General features: G+C 35.4%; 1 protein-coding gene across 1 annotated transcript; it reads left to right on the plus strand.

The window, feature by feature from the left end:
• Positions 1-528: 528 nt before the first annotated feature.
• Positions 529-1,548, plus strand: LOC112514162. The gene is made up of 2 exons (XM_025120493.1): positions 529-1,129; positions 1,199-1,548. Exons 1-2 carry the CDS (start codon positions 529-531, stop codon positions 1,546-1,548), a joined length of 951 nt encoding a protein of 316 aa, XP_024976261.1.
• Positions 1,549-14,185: the final 12,637 nt, after the last annotated feature.

Here is a 14,185-nt window from a genome sequence, read left to right on the forward strand (position 1 = left end):
TACTAACTTTCGTAAGGGTATGGGTTTTGTCCTTTGTGTGCATAAGGACAAGACAACAACAATCGTGTTAAGCAAGCTTCCTATGATTGTTGAATGCTGGAATGAACTGAAGGTCTCATCATCATTCGCTGAAGCTTGAGCAGTCTTCACACATATGTAGATAGACTTGTAATCACTGAATACCGCTTCAAATCACGTACTCGTCGGTCTCTAATCTTCAGTTTCAGTCTTCGACATTTGCTGAAGGTTCTTTGGTGTGAGTGTTGTCTTCTTGAATTATTGCTGTCTCTGATAGATTTACAATACAAGTTCTTCAGCGATCACTGAACATACTCAGTGAAGATCGCTGGAACTGAAAATACAGAAACATAAATACAACGTATAAGTGAAAAAGGATTATCATCAAATCACTGATAGAGAGGATCAACATATAATTATTGTCATAATTTTATGTTCTGAAATTACATTTTTAATCTCGTTCATCTGTAGATTCGATCGTTTCTAGGACACATGAGACCACTTCTTATAATGGACGATGCCCATCTGAAGGGGCCGTACGTTGGCACCATGTTCTTAGCGGTCGACATGGATGGAAACAATGGTATCGTACCCATTGTAATGGGAGTGGGGAAGACCAAAAGTGGCCCGTCATGGACATGGTTTTTACGTAAGCTTAGGCAGTGTATCAGTGATGTGCCCAATATAACCTTCGTCACCGATAGGGCTGCCTCTATCGACCTGACCATACGAATTGTATTTCCTTCTGTGCACCATGGACTTTGTTGTCGGCATCTGAGCCAGAACCTCCGCCTAAACTCCACTAAAGAGAAAAGGAAACGGTGGATGTTCTGCGAGGCATGCAAAGCTTACCGGTTGTCGGACTTTGAAACTACTATGGATTTGATGCGGCATAGTCTACCTAGAGCCGCTYAATATCTTGACGAAGTTGGCTACGCTAGATGGGCACGATCGCACTTCCCTGGATTGCGTTACAGTGCAATGACGTCCAATAGTGCTGAGTCCGTCAACTCAGTAACGCGGTTTGCACGCTATCTTCCGATAACAATGTTAGTTGAATTTTATCGGGCGACATTGCAACAATGGTATTTCATACGTCGGCATAACGGAGGTAAATTCAACCATCCTTTGACTATATGTTGTTTATGTAACATGTGTTAATGATATCAAATATCTGCAGCGCAAATGATGAATGCAGTGACTCCTTGGGCGGAGGCCAAATTAGAGAAGAGAATACATAGGAGCGCAAATCGGAAGGTATATCCCATCAGCGATTTGTTGTTTGAAGTTGACGACCGCTATAAGAAAGGAACGTGTGATTTGCATGCTAAAACTTGTACATGCATGCAATGGCAACTTTCTGGAATAGCTTGCGGTCATGTGATTTATGTTGCTCGAAGTTTATATATTCAAGACTGCAGTCAATTCTGTTCTGTTTGGTTCAATTCCGACTCTTACCGTGCAACATACGAGGAGGAAGTCATTCCCCTTCCACCAGAAGCTGAATATGGTTGCCCAACAAATGTTTGATTGTCCTACCGCCTCCGTTGGACATACAAAACTCAGGCATGTCCTCGCATTGCACCATCCAATTCACTAAACACGAGTCTGAATAAGGGTTCGATAAATCCAACCAAGGGCCAAAACATGTGTTTCTAAACATGTTCAGATGCATGTCGTTGTCCCCGAGTGCTTTTTTTATATCTTTAATTACTGAGGTCTGAGCCCTCAAAGTAAGTAGAGATTCGTATGTCCCCTGAAATACAAATTTATTTTGTATAAATACATAGATAGATACATATATATGGAGATACATAACCGAAGATATATACATACATTTTAGAAAAAAAAATACAAATAGACGTATAAATTGCGACATACATTACGTTAAAAAAAGCGATATAAATCGCGGTAACATATATGTATATATATATATATTACGTAAAAAAAGCGATATAGATTGCGGTAACTTATATATATATATATATATAGATACGTAACTTAAAAAAAGCGATATAAATTGCGGTAAAGTATATATATATATATATATATATATATAGAGAGAGAGAGAGAGAGATGCATAACGTAAAAAAAAGTGATATAAATTGCGGTAACGTATATATATATATATATAGAGAGAGATGCGTAACTTAAAAAAAGCGATATAAATTGCGGTAACGTATATATATAGAGATGCATTACGTAAAAAAAAAACGATATAAATTGCGGTAACGTATATATAAATAGAGATGCATTACGTAAAAAAAAGATATAAACAATACAAAAATTGAAACTTCGTATTTTATACGTATATATGTAAGTTATTATATGTCCCCAACAAATGTCACACAAGAATACTACGGAGTATATGAACCTATAGGGTCCCACACAAAGAATATGTTTGCCTCTATTTTAGAAATTCAAGTTAAATCACGTTGATTATTGAAATAATTATTCTTGGGGGATAATTATGAAAAATATGTGTTTAAGTGTAATCATGATAATTACAGAGTGTTATCTGTAAATGAGTATAATCAAATTAAAGTTTAAGATATTTACTAAAACCTACGGCCAGTCCTGAGATTTTGGATACCCATGGTAGCAAGCCAAAAAATGGCCCTTATATGTGTATATAAAATCCAAAATAAACTATTTGAAAGGGTTTGGAACCTAATCAATTTAGGCAGCTCATCTCGTGCTGATTTGTTTTAAATATAACAAAAATGATGGAACGGGGGGACTTAAACCAAAACCCCGTGTAACAAAATATAAAATACATCGCCATCACCTAAAACGATGCCTTCTTGCGTTTTTTGAAGCAAAAATATCTATCACTTAGTCATAAACTAATATTAGCTAAAAGCTTACGCTCAATACTCAAGATTGCTAACCCGTTCAATTTTTCTTGACTCATGGTAAACCGTRGATATGACTTCAACGACTTTAACTTCGAAAAGCTTCTTTCCGCAAATGCTACGGTGGCTGGTACGTTGAATTATTCCAAAAAAAATTATATAAATACGTTAAATTATTCCAAAAAAATATCTAGCTTTTCCACAAGTATTGGCTATGTCGTACAAGGTCAAATTAAAACTATGAGAAACACAAGTATTAGTATGCTCTATGATATATCTAAGAGTTTCTTTTTCACCCCTTAATGTTTCTCCTTCATGTTTTTGAGCAACTATATCAATAGTTTGATTCTTTTGAAGTCGTAAACACAAATCGTACCAAGTTTTCATATTCATAATTGCTCAAAACTTGTTTCATGCTTCTTAAGTCTAGTGTTAAGATATGACCAATCCCCAAATCCATCATTTGATAAATGACCTTATACATGTTTCTTTTTAAAAAACTTACAACAAAAACAAAATACTTTATCGAGTTATACCTAATGCATAAGCCAATCTCTATCACATTTCTTCCCATTTGATAAAATTCTAGTATAACATGTAGCAGAAAATCGTTTCGAAAGTCTATCTTTAGGACCTTTACAAATAGAAAAATCTCTTAGGACCCCTTGAAACTAAGATATCAATCATTTTAGAATCTAAAGTATCCAATTTTTGGATCAAATATATCAAAACTTTAAAAGCATTATCATTAACATTATTAGCATTAACATGATTAGAAACATTAGTAAAGCATCATGAACATCATTATAAGCATCAAAAGCATTTAAAACATCATTCATATCATTGGCATTAGCATGAATATCATCCAAACCAACACTAGCATCATTAAGATTTTCAACTACACCAAATTAGGATTTTCATTAGAATCAACATGAATATCATCCAAATTAACATTACCATAAACATGCATATCATCCAAATTAACATTAGCATAAACATGCATATCATCCAAATTAACATTNATATCATCCAAATTAACATTACCATAAACATGCATATCATCCAAATTAACATTAGCATAAACATGCATATCATCCAAATTAACATTCGCATCAACGAAATCAGGAAATCACAGACGCAAATCAACATCTTTCATTGAACAATGAACAAGAGATATAAGAGATTAAGGTAAACATGGTTGGAATTCAATCATCACATTCGCCATTGGGAAAGCAAAATCAGGGGAGATCAATCGTCAAGTTAGAGAGTGAAATCCGATCGAGGCTGTTTCGATATCTTTAATTGCTTAAAAATTTTAATTTCTCAATTCGGCTATTTTAAAATCTCAGTTAGGCCGGAAAATTGGGCTAAATTATTGGCTTAATAGTAAAATATATATAACTAAGGTACCTATATATAATTGGGCCCCAAAAAAGTTTATTTATAAAAATAAATTCGAAATCTCACATTGGTACATCTTACGACTCATCCTGAATACCTCGTAGGTGAGGGTGAGGGTGACTCTTACTAATTAGCGCTTACAGAATGATATTATTATCTGCTAATGACTCAAATGATAGACCTGATATGACATTTGATGTTAAAAGTAGCTCCTTCAACCATATCCAATAGAAACACCAAATCTTCCACTAAAGTTGGTAACACACCAAATTTGATGTAACATTATTCATTTATATTTAGGGGGTGTTTGAGATTGCTTATAAAAAGAACTAATATTGACTTATTCCGGTGTGACACCGATAATAAGCACTTTTGAGTGTTTGGATAAACAACTTATACCGGTGCCAAACCGGTAATAAGGAGGTTTTGAAAAAGTTAAACCATTCTAACTTATAAGAAGTTGATAAGGACTTTTGTAGAAAAATATAAGTTGTTTCATATAAGTAATTCCAAACACCGCCTTAATTTTACATCAACCAGACAAGACAAAAAGGAATGTACTAAAAATGTTACATTTTAATGTAAGATTTGATATTACCCATTAAAGAATATTTATTGTTTTAGATGTGGTGTTAGGCGTTTATACATAATAGGCAACATTTGAAATAAGTGTAATAAACCCATATGCATAAAAACATGGTGATCAACCGATCTTTAAGTTTATAATAATTGTATTACAATTATCTGGTAGAAAGTGTCCCCATCCGAGAGAATTGCAACCTCAAGAAGTGCTCTATATGAGATGTGTATTCAATTTGTAGTTTATGTGAAGGAATTATTGTAGAAATTTTCTCATCACTCAATTTGCGGGAGAGGGGAAATAAATAAGATTATTAGTTGTGTATCCGTACAATGTGGCGGGATACAAAATATTCATTATAATTTATAAAGTTTCAAAATATTAAATCTTTTCAAGACGTCATAAAGTCTACTACATATGTACCTATGTTAGATTCAAATAACCATCCATTCAAAACGTTGGTGTTGGTAGCTTTTACACATAAAAATAGAACAAATCTTGATACTAAATGTGTATAATAACAAACCCTTTTTAAAACATATAGATGTTTTAAATAAATTTTTGGGGTCATGCCCACTCCAACTCGATCTTTATTCAAAATGATTAAAAATTACAAAATTATACACATAACCTATTTTACAGAAAGAATGTGTCTACCCAAAATATATTTTGAGTACTCTTTCGAATGAGACTTAATTTTAAAACCCAACTCAATATGAGACCTACTTCAACCCTATTATATTTAATGACGTCTCAATATACTTCTTTCAAGACTAATCCCTTGTGCCTACTTCATTGTCTTTATCATATATCTATCATCATTCACATGTAAAAGAAGTTGTCATTTTTCCCGGAGAACAGAGCTCCGAAGATCCTCATCCCATAAACCAAAAACATGTAATCATTTGGATCCACGTTATATAATTTCCTAAGAGTCCTAAAACAATACTAAAAAATGGCAACCACATATTTGTATTAGCTTAACCAAGTTAAAGCAAGATTTTACAAAATCAAGCAGATGCAAAATGAACATTATTACCAAAAATAAATCAAATATACCATAAAATTTGCAAATGATATAAAACTTTAGGAGGCAAACCTGAAAACCAACCGGCAGTTAAAATCACATGACTAATAAGGTGGAGTGTGTTTGGATCCCTCGTGTAGATATCTGGTCCATAACCTTAACTTCTCGTCGGTATCAAAAGTTGTAAGCTTCAAAACAAACGACTTAGTTGGAGCAAGTCGCCCTATAGAATGTCTGGAATCGTACCATTAATTAATAACAAGTATGAACACTTGCCAAATGCATGAATACAAATACATTTTACAACTGTACAAATTAATATACAGATAGGGTGGTAATAATGGTCTATATTGCACAACTTTATAGCATTCAGGTATAATTTCACTGGCCATGCAGTTAACAAAACCGAGTGGGTTTATGATGACTTGCTCGTGTTCAGGAGCTATGACACAAAGTGGGCAGTTCTTGCCAGTTCTTCAGGCTAGGTATCATACTCTTTGTTCCAAAAGTTTTTAGATAATACATGTATCCCAACGATAACTACATCTAAGAGATACAAAAACTTGGAATTAAGAAATCAAATATGTCTACTTTAAAGATTGGAATAGAACAGATTAACCGGAAAGTAGCCACATTTTCAAAAGCATAAGCATTCCTTCAAGTGTTATCTCAACATTCTCCTTTTCTTTATTTCTTGTTAGCATTCATCTTAAATGAAGTAGGGGACTATACTGATCCACCTTCAACATCTGTTTACCAAATGATTACCAAGTAAGCTCTTATTGGATGTCACTTACCTTGCTAAATGAGCAAGACAATGACCAAGAATCTCAACAGGTAAGAGGCACAACAATGATCGAGGACTAACCCGTTAGTGAGGGAAATGACTCTTACCCGACAAGTGCTTACCGGGTAAAATACGTTTACCAACAATCGATTTTGATGACCTAAAATGTTACCCGATAAGTTAATTGAGAGTGTGACTATTGTCGATAAGCGTTTACCCAGTAAGTAAGCGTTTGATAAACAGTCCTAAGTGCATATCTAAACACATAGCTCTGGATGTAAAAGAAAATAGTGGTAGTAACCACTATGATTACCTTGATGCTTAATATATTCCAATTTGCATGTACCATATATTAAAGCTAATAAGCTTGTTTACCTTGTTTACTTGATTAGAAAGTTTGATACCTCACATAAGCTACACCAACCTATCCAGTAGCCATAAGTGAGCATATTACACATCCCCGCAGCATGATCATTTCCTAATAACAAAAAATATCATGCTAACATGACAAATGACATAGTAAAAACGAAAAGAAAACCAACAACTTAGACTAAGGATGGTGATTTGCCCCAACCTTGTGGAGAACCCGGCTCACCCGACTCGAATAGGGACGGGGATTCCCCGCTAAAATGGGTCCCATGGCCGGGGGATCCTCGGTAGACTCAAATCGGGGCCGTGGGATGTTACTCAAACTGGGGTCAGGAGATGTTACGGGGATCCTCGGTAGACTTTAATTAAAGGATATTCTTTCATGGGTTTTGATTGGGGACGGGATGTTAATCCCCGTACCCGTTGAGGACCGGGGCGAGGGCCGGGGGATATTACTAAGAATTACAAAACGGCCCCATCCATTCCCCGTTGCCATGCCTAACTTAGACCTCGTGACCTTTATATAAAGTGCCATGGGCAATATAATCTCACAACCTATGGCTAAAAATTAGTTTTTAAAAAATTTAAAAGCGAATCATATATAGTCGCCAATTATTACTTTTTCTATAGGCATTGTAGTGATAATAAATTCAATTTTACAACAGAAATAAACCACAAGGTGTAGCTTATCAATCAAAATATATATATATATATATATATATATATATATATATATATANAGACCCGTGAGACCACATTTTTACACGTAACCTTCACAGCAAAAACATTGTTAAGGTTTAAAAAAAGTCGAACCTTCACAGCAAAAACACTGTGAAGGTTTTAAAAAGTCACCTTCACAGCATTTTGCTGTGAAGTTTCAAGTGTAAAATGTTGGTTTCACGGGTCTTACGAAAACAGGCTGGTCTCACGTGATCCCAAGTCTATATATATATATATATATATATGATCAACAGGTTTTAAAAGTACTCATTTGCATCTAGTATATGCTAGCTTTCTATATAAAGACGACTGATATCCAACATATGTTCTTTTAATCCATAGCACAGGATTCAAGCCCTTTGCATGTCTCAACTTTAAAATATTATTTACAATAAAAATAAATTTCTAAAGCAACAACAAATATTAGGGAGAGAGTTAAGTAGTTTAACCAACCTTATCCATAGCACAAGATTCAAGCCCTTTGCATGACAATCGTTTGAAGTTTAAATCTAAAAAAAACTTGTCATGCAACAAGAAAAAGATGCACACTATTGAAGATTCATAGAAGTGATGAATAATGCCAGGAAGTGAGAAGCACACGTAAAAATGCTTGATTTCTTTAGGACAGCCTTACGGTTCAACGAGCCCATTAAACAGTCAAACTAAAGAAAGGAGAAGAGTCAAGAAAACGACAAAGATCCACCACTTTGTATTCGTGAATCTACAAAGAGCCGATACCTCGCTTTTAGTTCTATTAGTATCCCCACTGTTTGTTATCAGAACTTTCAACAAATATTTCTAGAGTCCTTCCAGAAAAACTACATTAGTGTGTTAATAACAATTAAACATAGAAAAGTTTAAGCCTACAATCTTCCTTTTCAAGCATTTGAGTACAAGTTGCTCTGTCTTTGAACCTCTTGCAGATTTAGTTTTTCATRTTCTTGGAGTACAAGCAGCCGTCTGAATCCTTTACAGAGATTCATATACGAAGGATATTCAAATTAAAAACAGTCAACCAAAACTTGTTCGGTGAAAATCGACTGCGATGATTATTCGAAATAAATGAAATCGAACAGCTCTGCTAAAAGATTAACCAAAAAAATGGTCAATTTGCAACCAAAAGCCCACTACAAATGTTAAAAGTATCGTTCACTGAAAATAAAAGATTAACTTGAGCCTTATTTTATGTTTGTGTACATGAATAAAAAACATTAATATGTGACTAAGAGTTGACGCATGAAGCATATTTGTGTATTAAGAATGACGAATCACAAACAAAGGAAGACAAAATTAAGGTTTAAGGGTTTTTGAAACAGTCCATTTCTTCTTTGTGTTACCAAAAAGAGGAAGATAAGATTAAGGTTTGAGGTTTTTGAAAGTTTAAACCTCAAATGGCCATGCTATAACTGGCAATTTGACATGTGCCATTTCAAATCATCGTATTTTCGTTGTTTCCTTGGGAGAAGGAATCGACGTCTTTGGGAGCGTGAATCGATTTCTTGGGAGCTGTAATCAAAATTTTAAGACTTTATCCATAAATTTATAGTTAGGATTTGGTTTTTTTAAGATTTTAAGACTTTATGCATAAAAAGATAATAACTTATGCATTCAAGATTGTTTTCAAGACTCGAAGACTTTGTGCATAAAAAGATAGTACCTTATACATATAAGGTTGTTTTTAAGACTTTTAAGAAATCTAGTTTATAAGGTAGTATAGATAATGGAAGATAGTTTCCTAATAGAACACATGTACATATGGAATGATTAAAACAAAATGGGTTATCTTTCTTAACAAACTTACTTGGTTTAGGAATCTAAGTATTAGTTTGTTTTAGTGCTATTTACCCCTCAAGCATGTCGTAGTGTTTGGTCCAAGACAAACCTTGGAGCGGAAGAGTAGAAATGTAACAACCCCACATGATCCATATTTGCATAAAACCATGTATGTTATATCATAAGAAACACAATATTACACATTGGGTCCCAAAATATAATAAAAAACTACATCATAAAGGTAGCTACCAAATTTTTCGGCAATTCTTTTGTACATAACTTGCATATACAAGTACTTCAAAATAACAGATAACAAGCTCTTCTCCACATCCATGTAAGCATATACGAATTCTCAAAATTTTCCCTTTCCCTTATCTCTAGATTGTGCTCGATATGTAATGCACATTATTGAAACACAAAATGAGGGTTTGACCTTAAGATCTAGTGAGAAATCCCTTTTTATGTGATTACATGGTGAAAATCATCAAAACATGTTATAAAATCATATTTGTAATAATAACAATTATATATATATAACAAAACCCAAATATCATTTTGATATAACAAAACCCAAATATCGCATTCAAATACCCAACATCATGAAAATTTTCCCATGGTAAAACTTGTCGCATCATATAGGAAATTATAAAATTTCCTCGCATCATATAGATGTGTTGATCCTTTCTCTCAGTGATTTGATGATAATTCATTTTACCTTATACGAAGTATTTTTGTTTCTGTCTTTCAGTTCCAGCGATCATCACTGAGTCTGTTCAGTGATCGCTGAGAACATGTAATGTAAATCCATCAGCGACATCGATACTTCAAGAAGACAAAACTCACACCACATAACCTTCAACGAAAGTCGAAGACTGAAATTGAAGATTAGAGACTGGCAAGTTCGTGATCTGAAGCGGCATTCAGTGATTACAACCTGGTCTACATATGTGTGAAGATTGCCCAAGCCTCAGCAAATGCTGAAAAGACCTTCAGGGTTCTTCCAACATTTATCGATCAAAAGAAGCTTGTTGTGCAAAATTGTTTTTGTCTTGTCCTTCAACACACAAAGGACAAACATATACCCTTTCTTGAGTATAGTACGGTACGGAGCCGATTAGTTGACTCTACTACCCACCAACTCCATGAAAGGATGTCTGCTCATGAATAAGCTTTTGTACTATTCACTGTAGCAAAGGACAAGTCTTTCTCTAAAGATTTGACGCGTGTTCAAAGTCTACTACATTGCATTAAATGTCCATTTAATGCAATGGGTATAAATAGATGTGTTCTATCTCCATGCAAAGATACTCTTACTTTTGAACCCTAACTCTTACGTTCATACATGAAAGAACATACATCTAAGAACACAATACGCTTATCTTCAAAAGCAAGTTAGAATCCCTTTTAAGTATTCTAAATAGTTCTTACCCAGAAAGAACTTACTTTCTTCTAAGTCTTAAACATCAAATCATTTCTCTTTGCTAAGAACTTGTGTGTAACTTAGATTATTTTGATAGGTTATCTTTACCTTATCTTTTCTGCAAACAATCTTGTAAAATCTGTATTGATCATTCTTTATCAATATATATTTTAAATTTGAAAAGTATACTATGTTTGTATTCATCCTTCCCTTCTACACACTGTTTATACACATCTTGTAGACCTTAACGGGACCAACAAGTGGTATCAGAGCAATGTATTTCTCTTCTTGTTGTTTAGTTGTTTTCTGCATTATATTATCTCCTTGTTTAGATAATTTTACTTCTTTCAAATGACTTTACAAAACACAAACACACACTTTCATGACAATGGCTCTCTTGCCAAACCTCCCCGATTTATCCGAGACAACTTTAGTCTTTGGAAGAATCGGATGTCCCTCTTTCTGGAAGGTGTGGATCCAAAAATTCCACACTACATAGAAAATGGACCATATGTTCCATACGTTATTTCTCCGGTTGTTTCTGAAACAACTATGACTGCCGCGATTCCTGAACAACAGATTCCAAAGCTCTTTCATCAATGGAAAGATGAAGACAAGAAGAAAATAGCTATAGACACTCGTGCTAGGTCTATAATAGCTATGTCTATTCCTGATGAGGCTTATCATTCTGTGATGAAACTCAGAACCTCTAAATCCATGTGGGACACTTTATGTGTTCAATGTGAAGGAACAAATCAGGTTCAAGAATCAAGGAAGATTAATTTAGTAAGACGATATGAAAGCTTTCTCTGTGGAAAGACTGAGACATTGTCTGAAGTACATCAATGTTTTAACTGTCTTTTTATCGATTTAAGCGCTGTAGGCAAAAAATATTCCAATTTTGAAACTTTAACGAAGTTTCTAGAATGTTTACCTGAGTCTTGGGATACTTATGCCATGTGTCTGAAGATGTCCAATGACATGTCCTCTCTCTCTCTTAGCACCCTATATGGGATATTGCTCAATCATGAGCAGACTCGACAGCTGAAAAGGGATCTAATCAAAGATTCCAGAGAAATGAAGAGCTCTCCATTAGCTTTGATCTCTGAAGATGCTTCAGCTGAATTCCCATCTTCTTCTTCTTCAGTTCTTCCTCCTGTTGTTAACACTGAGTTAGATTCTACTAACTCTAGGGATCTATCAGAGTCTGATCTTGCAGACTTTGATGAACCACTGGCGCTTTTGACTAAATCGTTTAGAAGATTCACCAGAAAAAGTAACTTCTGCAGATCTCTTTCGTTGACTGGCAAGGAAAAGCCAAAGTTTGATAATATAGACAAGGCTTCAGCGATCTGCTACAATTGTCATCGCAAGGGTCACTTTGCTGGTGAATGCAAGTCTAAGAAGGCTATGACGCCAGCTTCTAAAACCTCATCCTCTTTCAGGTCTAAGGATGACAAATACCTGAAGCTGAAGGAGAAGTACAAGAAGATGAAGAGTTCCCAGTGAAAGGCCATAGTCTTATCGCTGAAGAGCATGACTGGGCTGATTCGTCTTATGAATCATCATTTGATGAGGAAGACACGACCTGTCTCTGCTTGATGGCCAAGGATGTCAAAGAAGAAGCTTCAGAGACATCAACTTTTTATGATCCCTCATCATCCTCACCCGCTCAGGTATGTCTCCTGAATGAACTCTCTTCTTCTTCCTGTTCTAGCATATCAACATTAGATACACTGACGTTGGACCTTTACAATGCCTTGAATGGCAAGTCTAAAGTAGAAATGCTTAATCTTGATCTTCAAGAACAGTTGAAGATTTGTCATTCTAAGATCAAAAAKTTGACTAAGATTGAAGAAGATCTTAAGGATCAGGTCATTGTGAACCAAACCATCACTGTCGAACGCGAACAAGCTATCGCTAAGCATGAGCAAGCAATTGCTGAACTCAAGGCTGAGAAGGCTACCATTAAAGGATGGTGTAAAGCCTCTGTCAAGGCCTCAGAGATCATTAACGCTCAGATCCTTGCCAAGATAAAGACTGGTCTAGTTTCCTATGATCAGAAAGACAGTGTCACTGAAAGGTCCATGCTCAAGTTTGGTACCTTTGTCTCTTCTATTCTTGACACTTCTTCCTCTCAGTCCTCTTTTGCTGAGAGTCATCTTGATGGAACTTCTTTGAGTTCAGGTTGCAAAGACAAGGGTAAATCCATTGTCAAAACACCTCTTCCCAAGAAGACTAACAAGTCAAATAGATCTAAATCTATTCCTTCAGCTTGTAAACCTTCTTCTTCTTCAGGGACCAAGAAATCTGAATCCTCTCAGGAATCTAAGTCTCAGCTCGAGGTGAATGCTTCACTTAAGGACTCCAGTGCCTCAAAAGTTCCTCCTAGAACTAATGAGAAGGGAATCCTTGGAGCTTGTCCCTCTTCTAATATGATACTTCCTAGCCCTAAAGCTACCTTCAGCAATAGGAAGTGTAAACATATGGTGAAACTACACATATTGCCAATAAGTGTCYTTTTACCTCCAAGGTTGGTCCACCAGCCAAGGGCAAGAAAGTAGCTAAGGCYGAGAAATCAACCAAAGCGAAATCAACCACTAAGGATGCTAAAGCAACCAAGGTGAAGAAAACCACTAGAGCCTCTTCTTCAGGCTCAATGAAGACAACTATTGATGCAAAGCCTTTAGTATCAGGTGTTGTAGTTCCCACCACTGAAGCCTCTTCATCAAGCTCAGAGAAGACAACCACTGACTGTATCTCTCTAGCGATAGAGGTTGTTCCTATTTCCACTAAAACCTCTCTAGGTTTAGTGAAGCCGTCTGCTAACACCGATTCTTCAGTTTCAGTAGATGACGCCTCTAACATTGCTGGACCCAAATAGAATGGGTACCAAAAGCATTTTTAAATTGTTCCCTTGTGCAGGAAGTCAAAGGCATATGGTATCTCAATAGTGGATGCTCGAGGCACATGACCGGAGACAAATCCCTGCTCATTGACTACAAGGAAGAAAGAGGACCTTTCGTGACCTTTGGAAGTAATGGAAAAGGATATACCAGAGGTTTTGGTATATTAATGAATGGTGCAACCACATTCAGGCATGTTGCATACGTTGAAGGACTGAAGCACAACCTCCTCAACATCAGTCAGCTAGCTGTGTGACAAAGTCTATGCAGTGAAGTTCTCCAAGAATTCATGCTACGTCTATGACAAGGATGATAAGGTTGCCTTAGTC

The sequence above is a fragment of the Cynara cardunculus genome (assembly GCF_001531365.2).
Source record: "Cynara cardunculus var. scolymus isolate 2C chromosome LG 6, CcrdV1, whole genome shotgun sequence".
NCBI classification, from domain to species: Eukaryota; Viridiplantae; Streptophyta; class Magnoliopsida; order Asterales; family Asteraceae; genus Cynara; species Cynara cardunculus.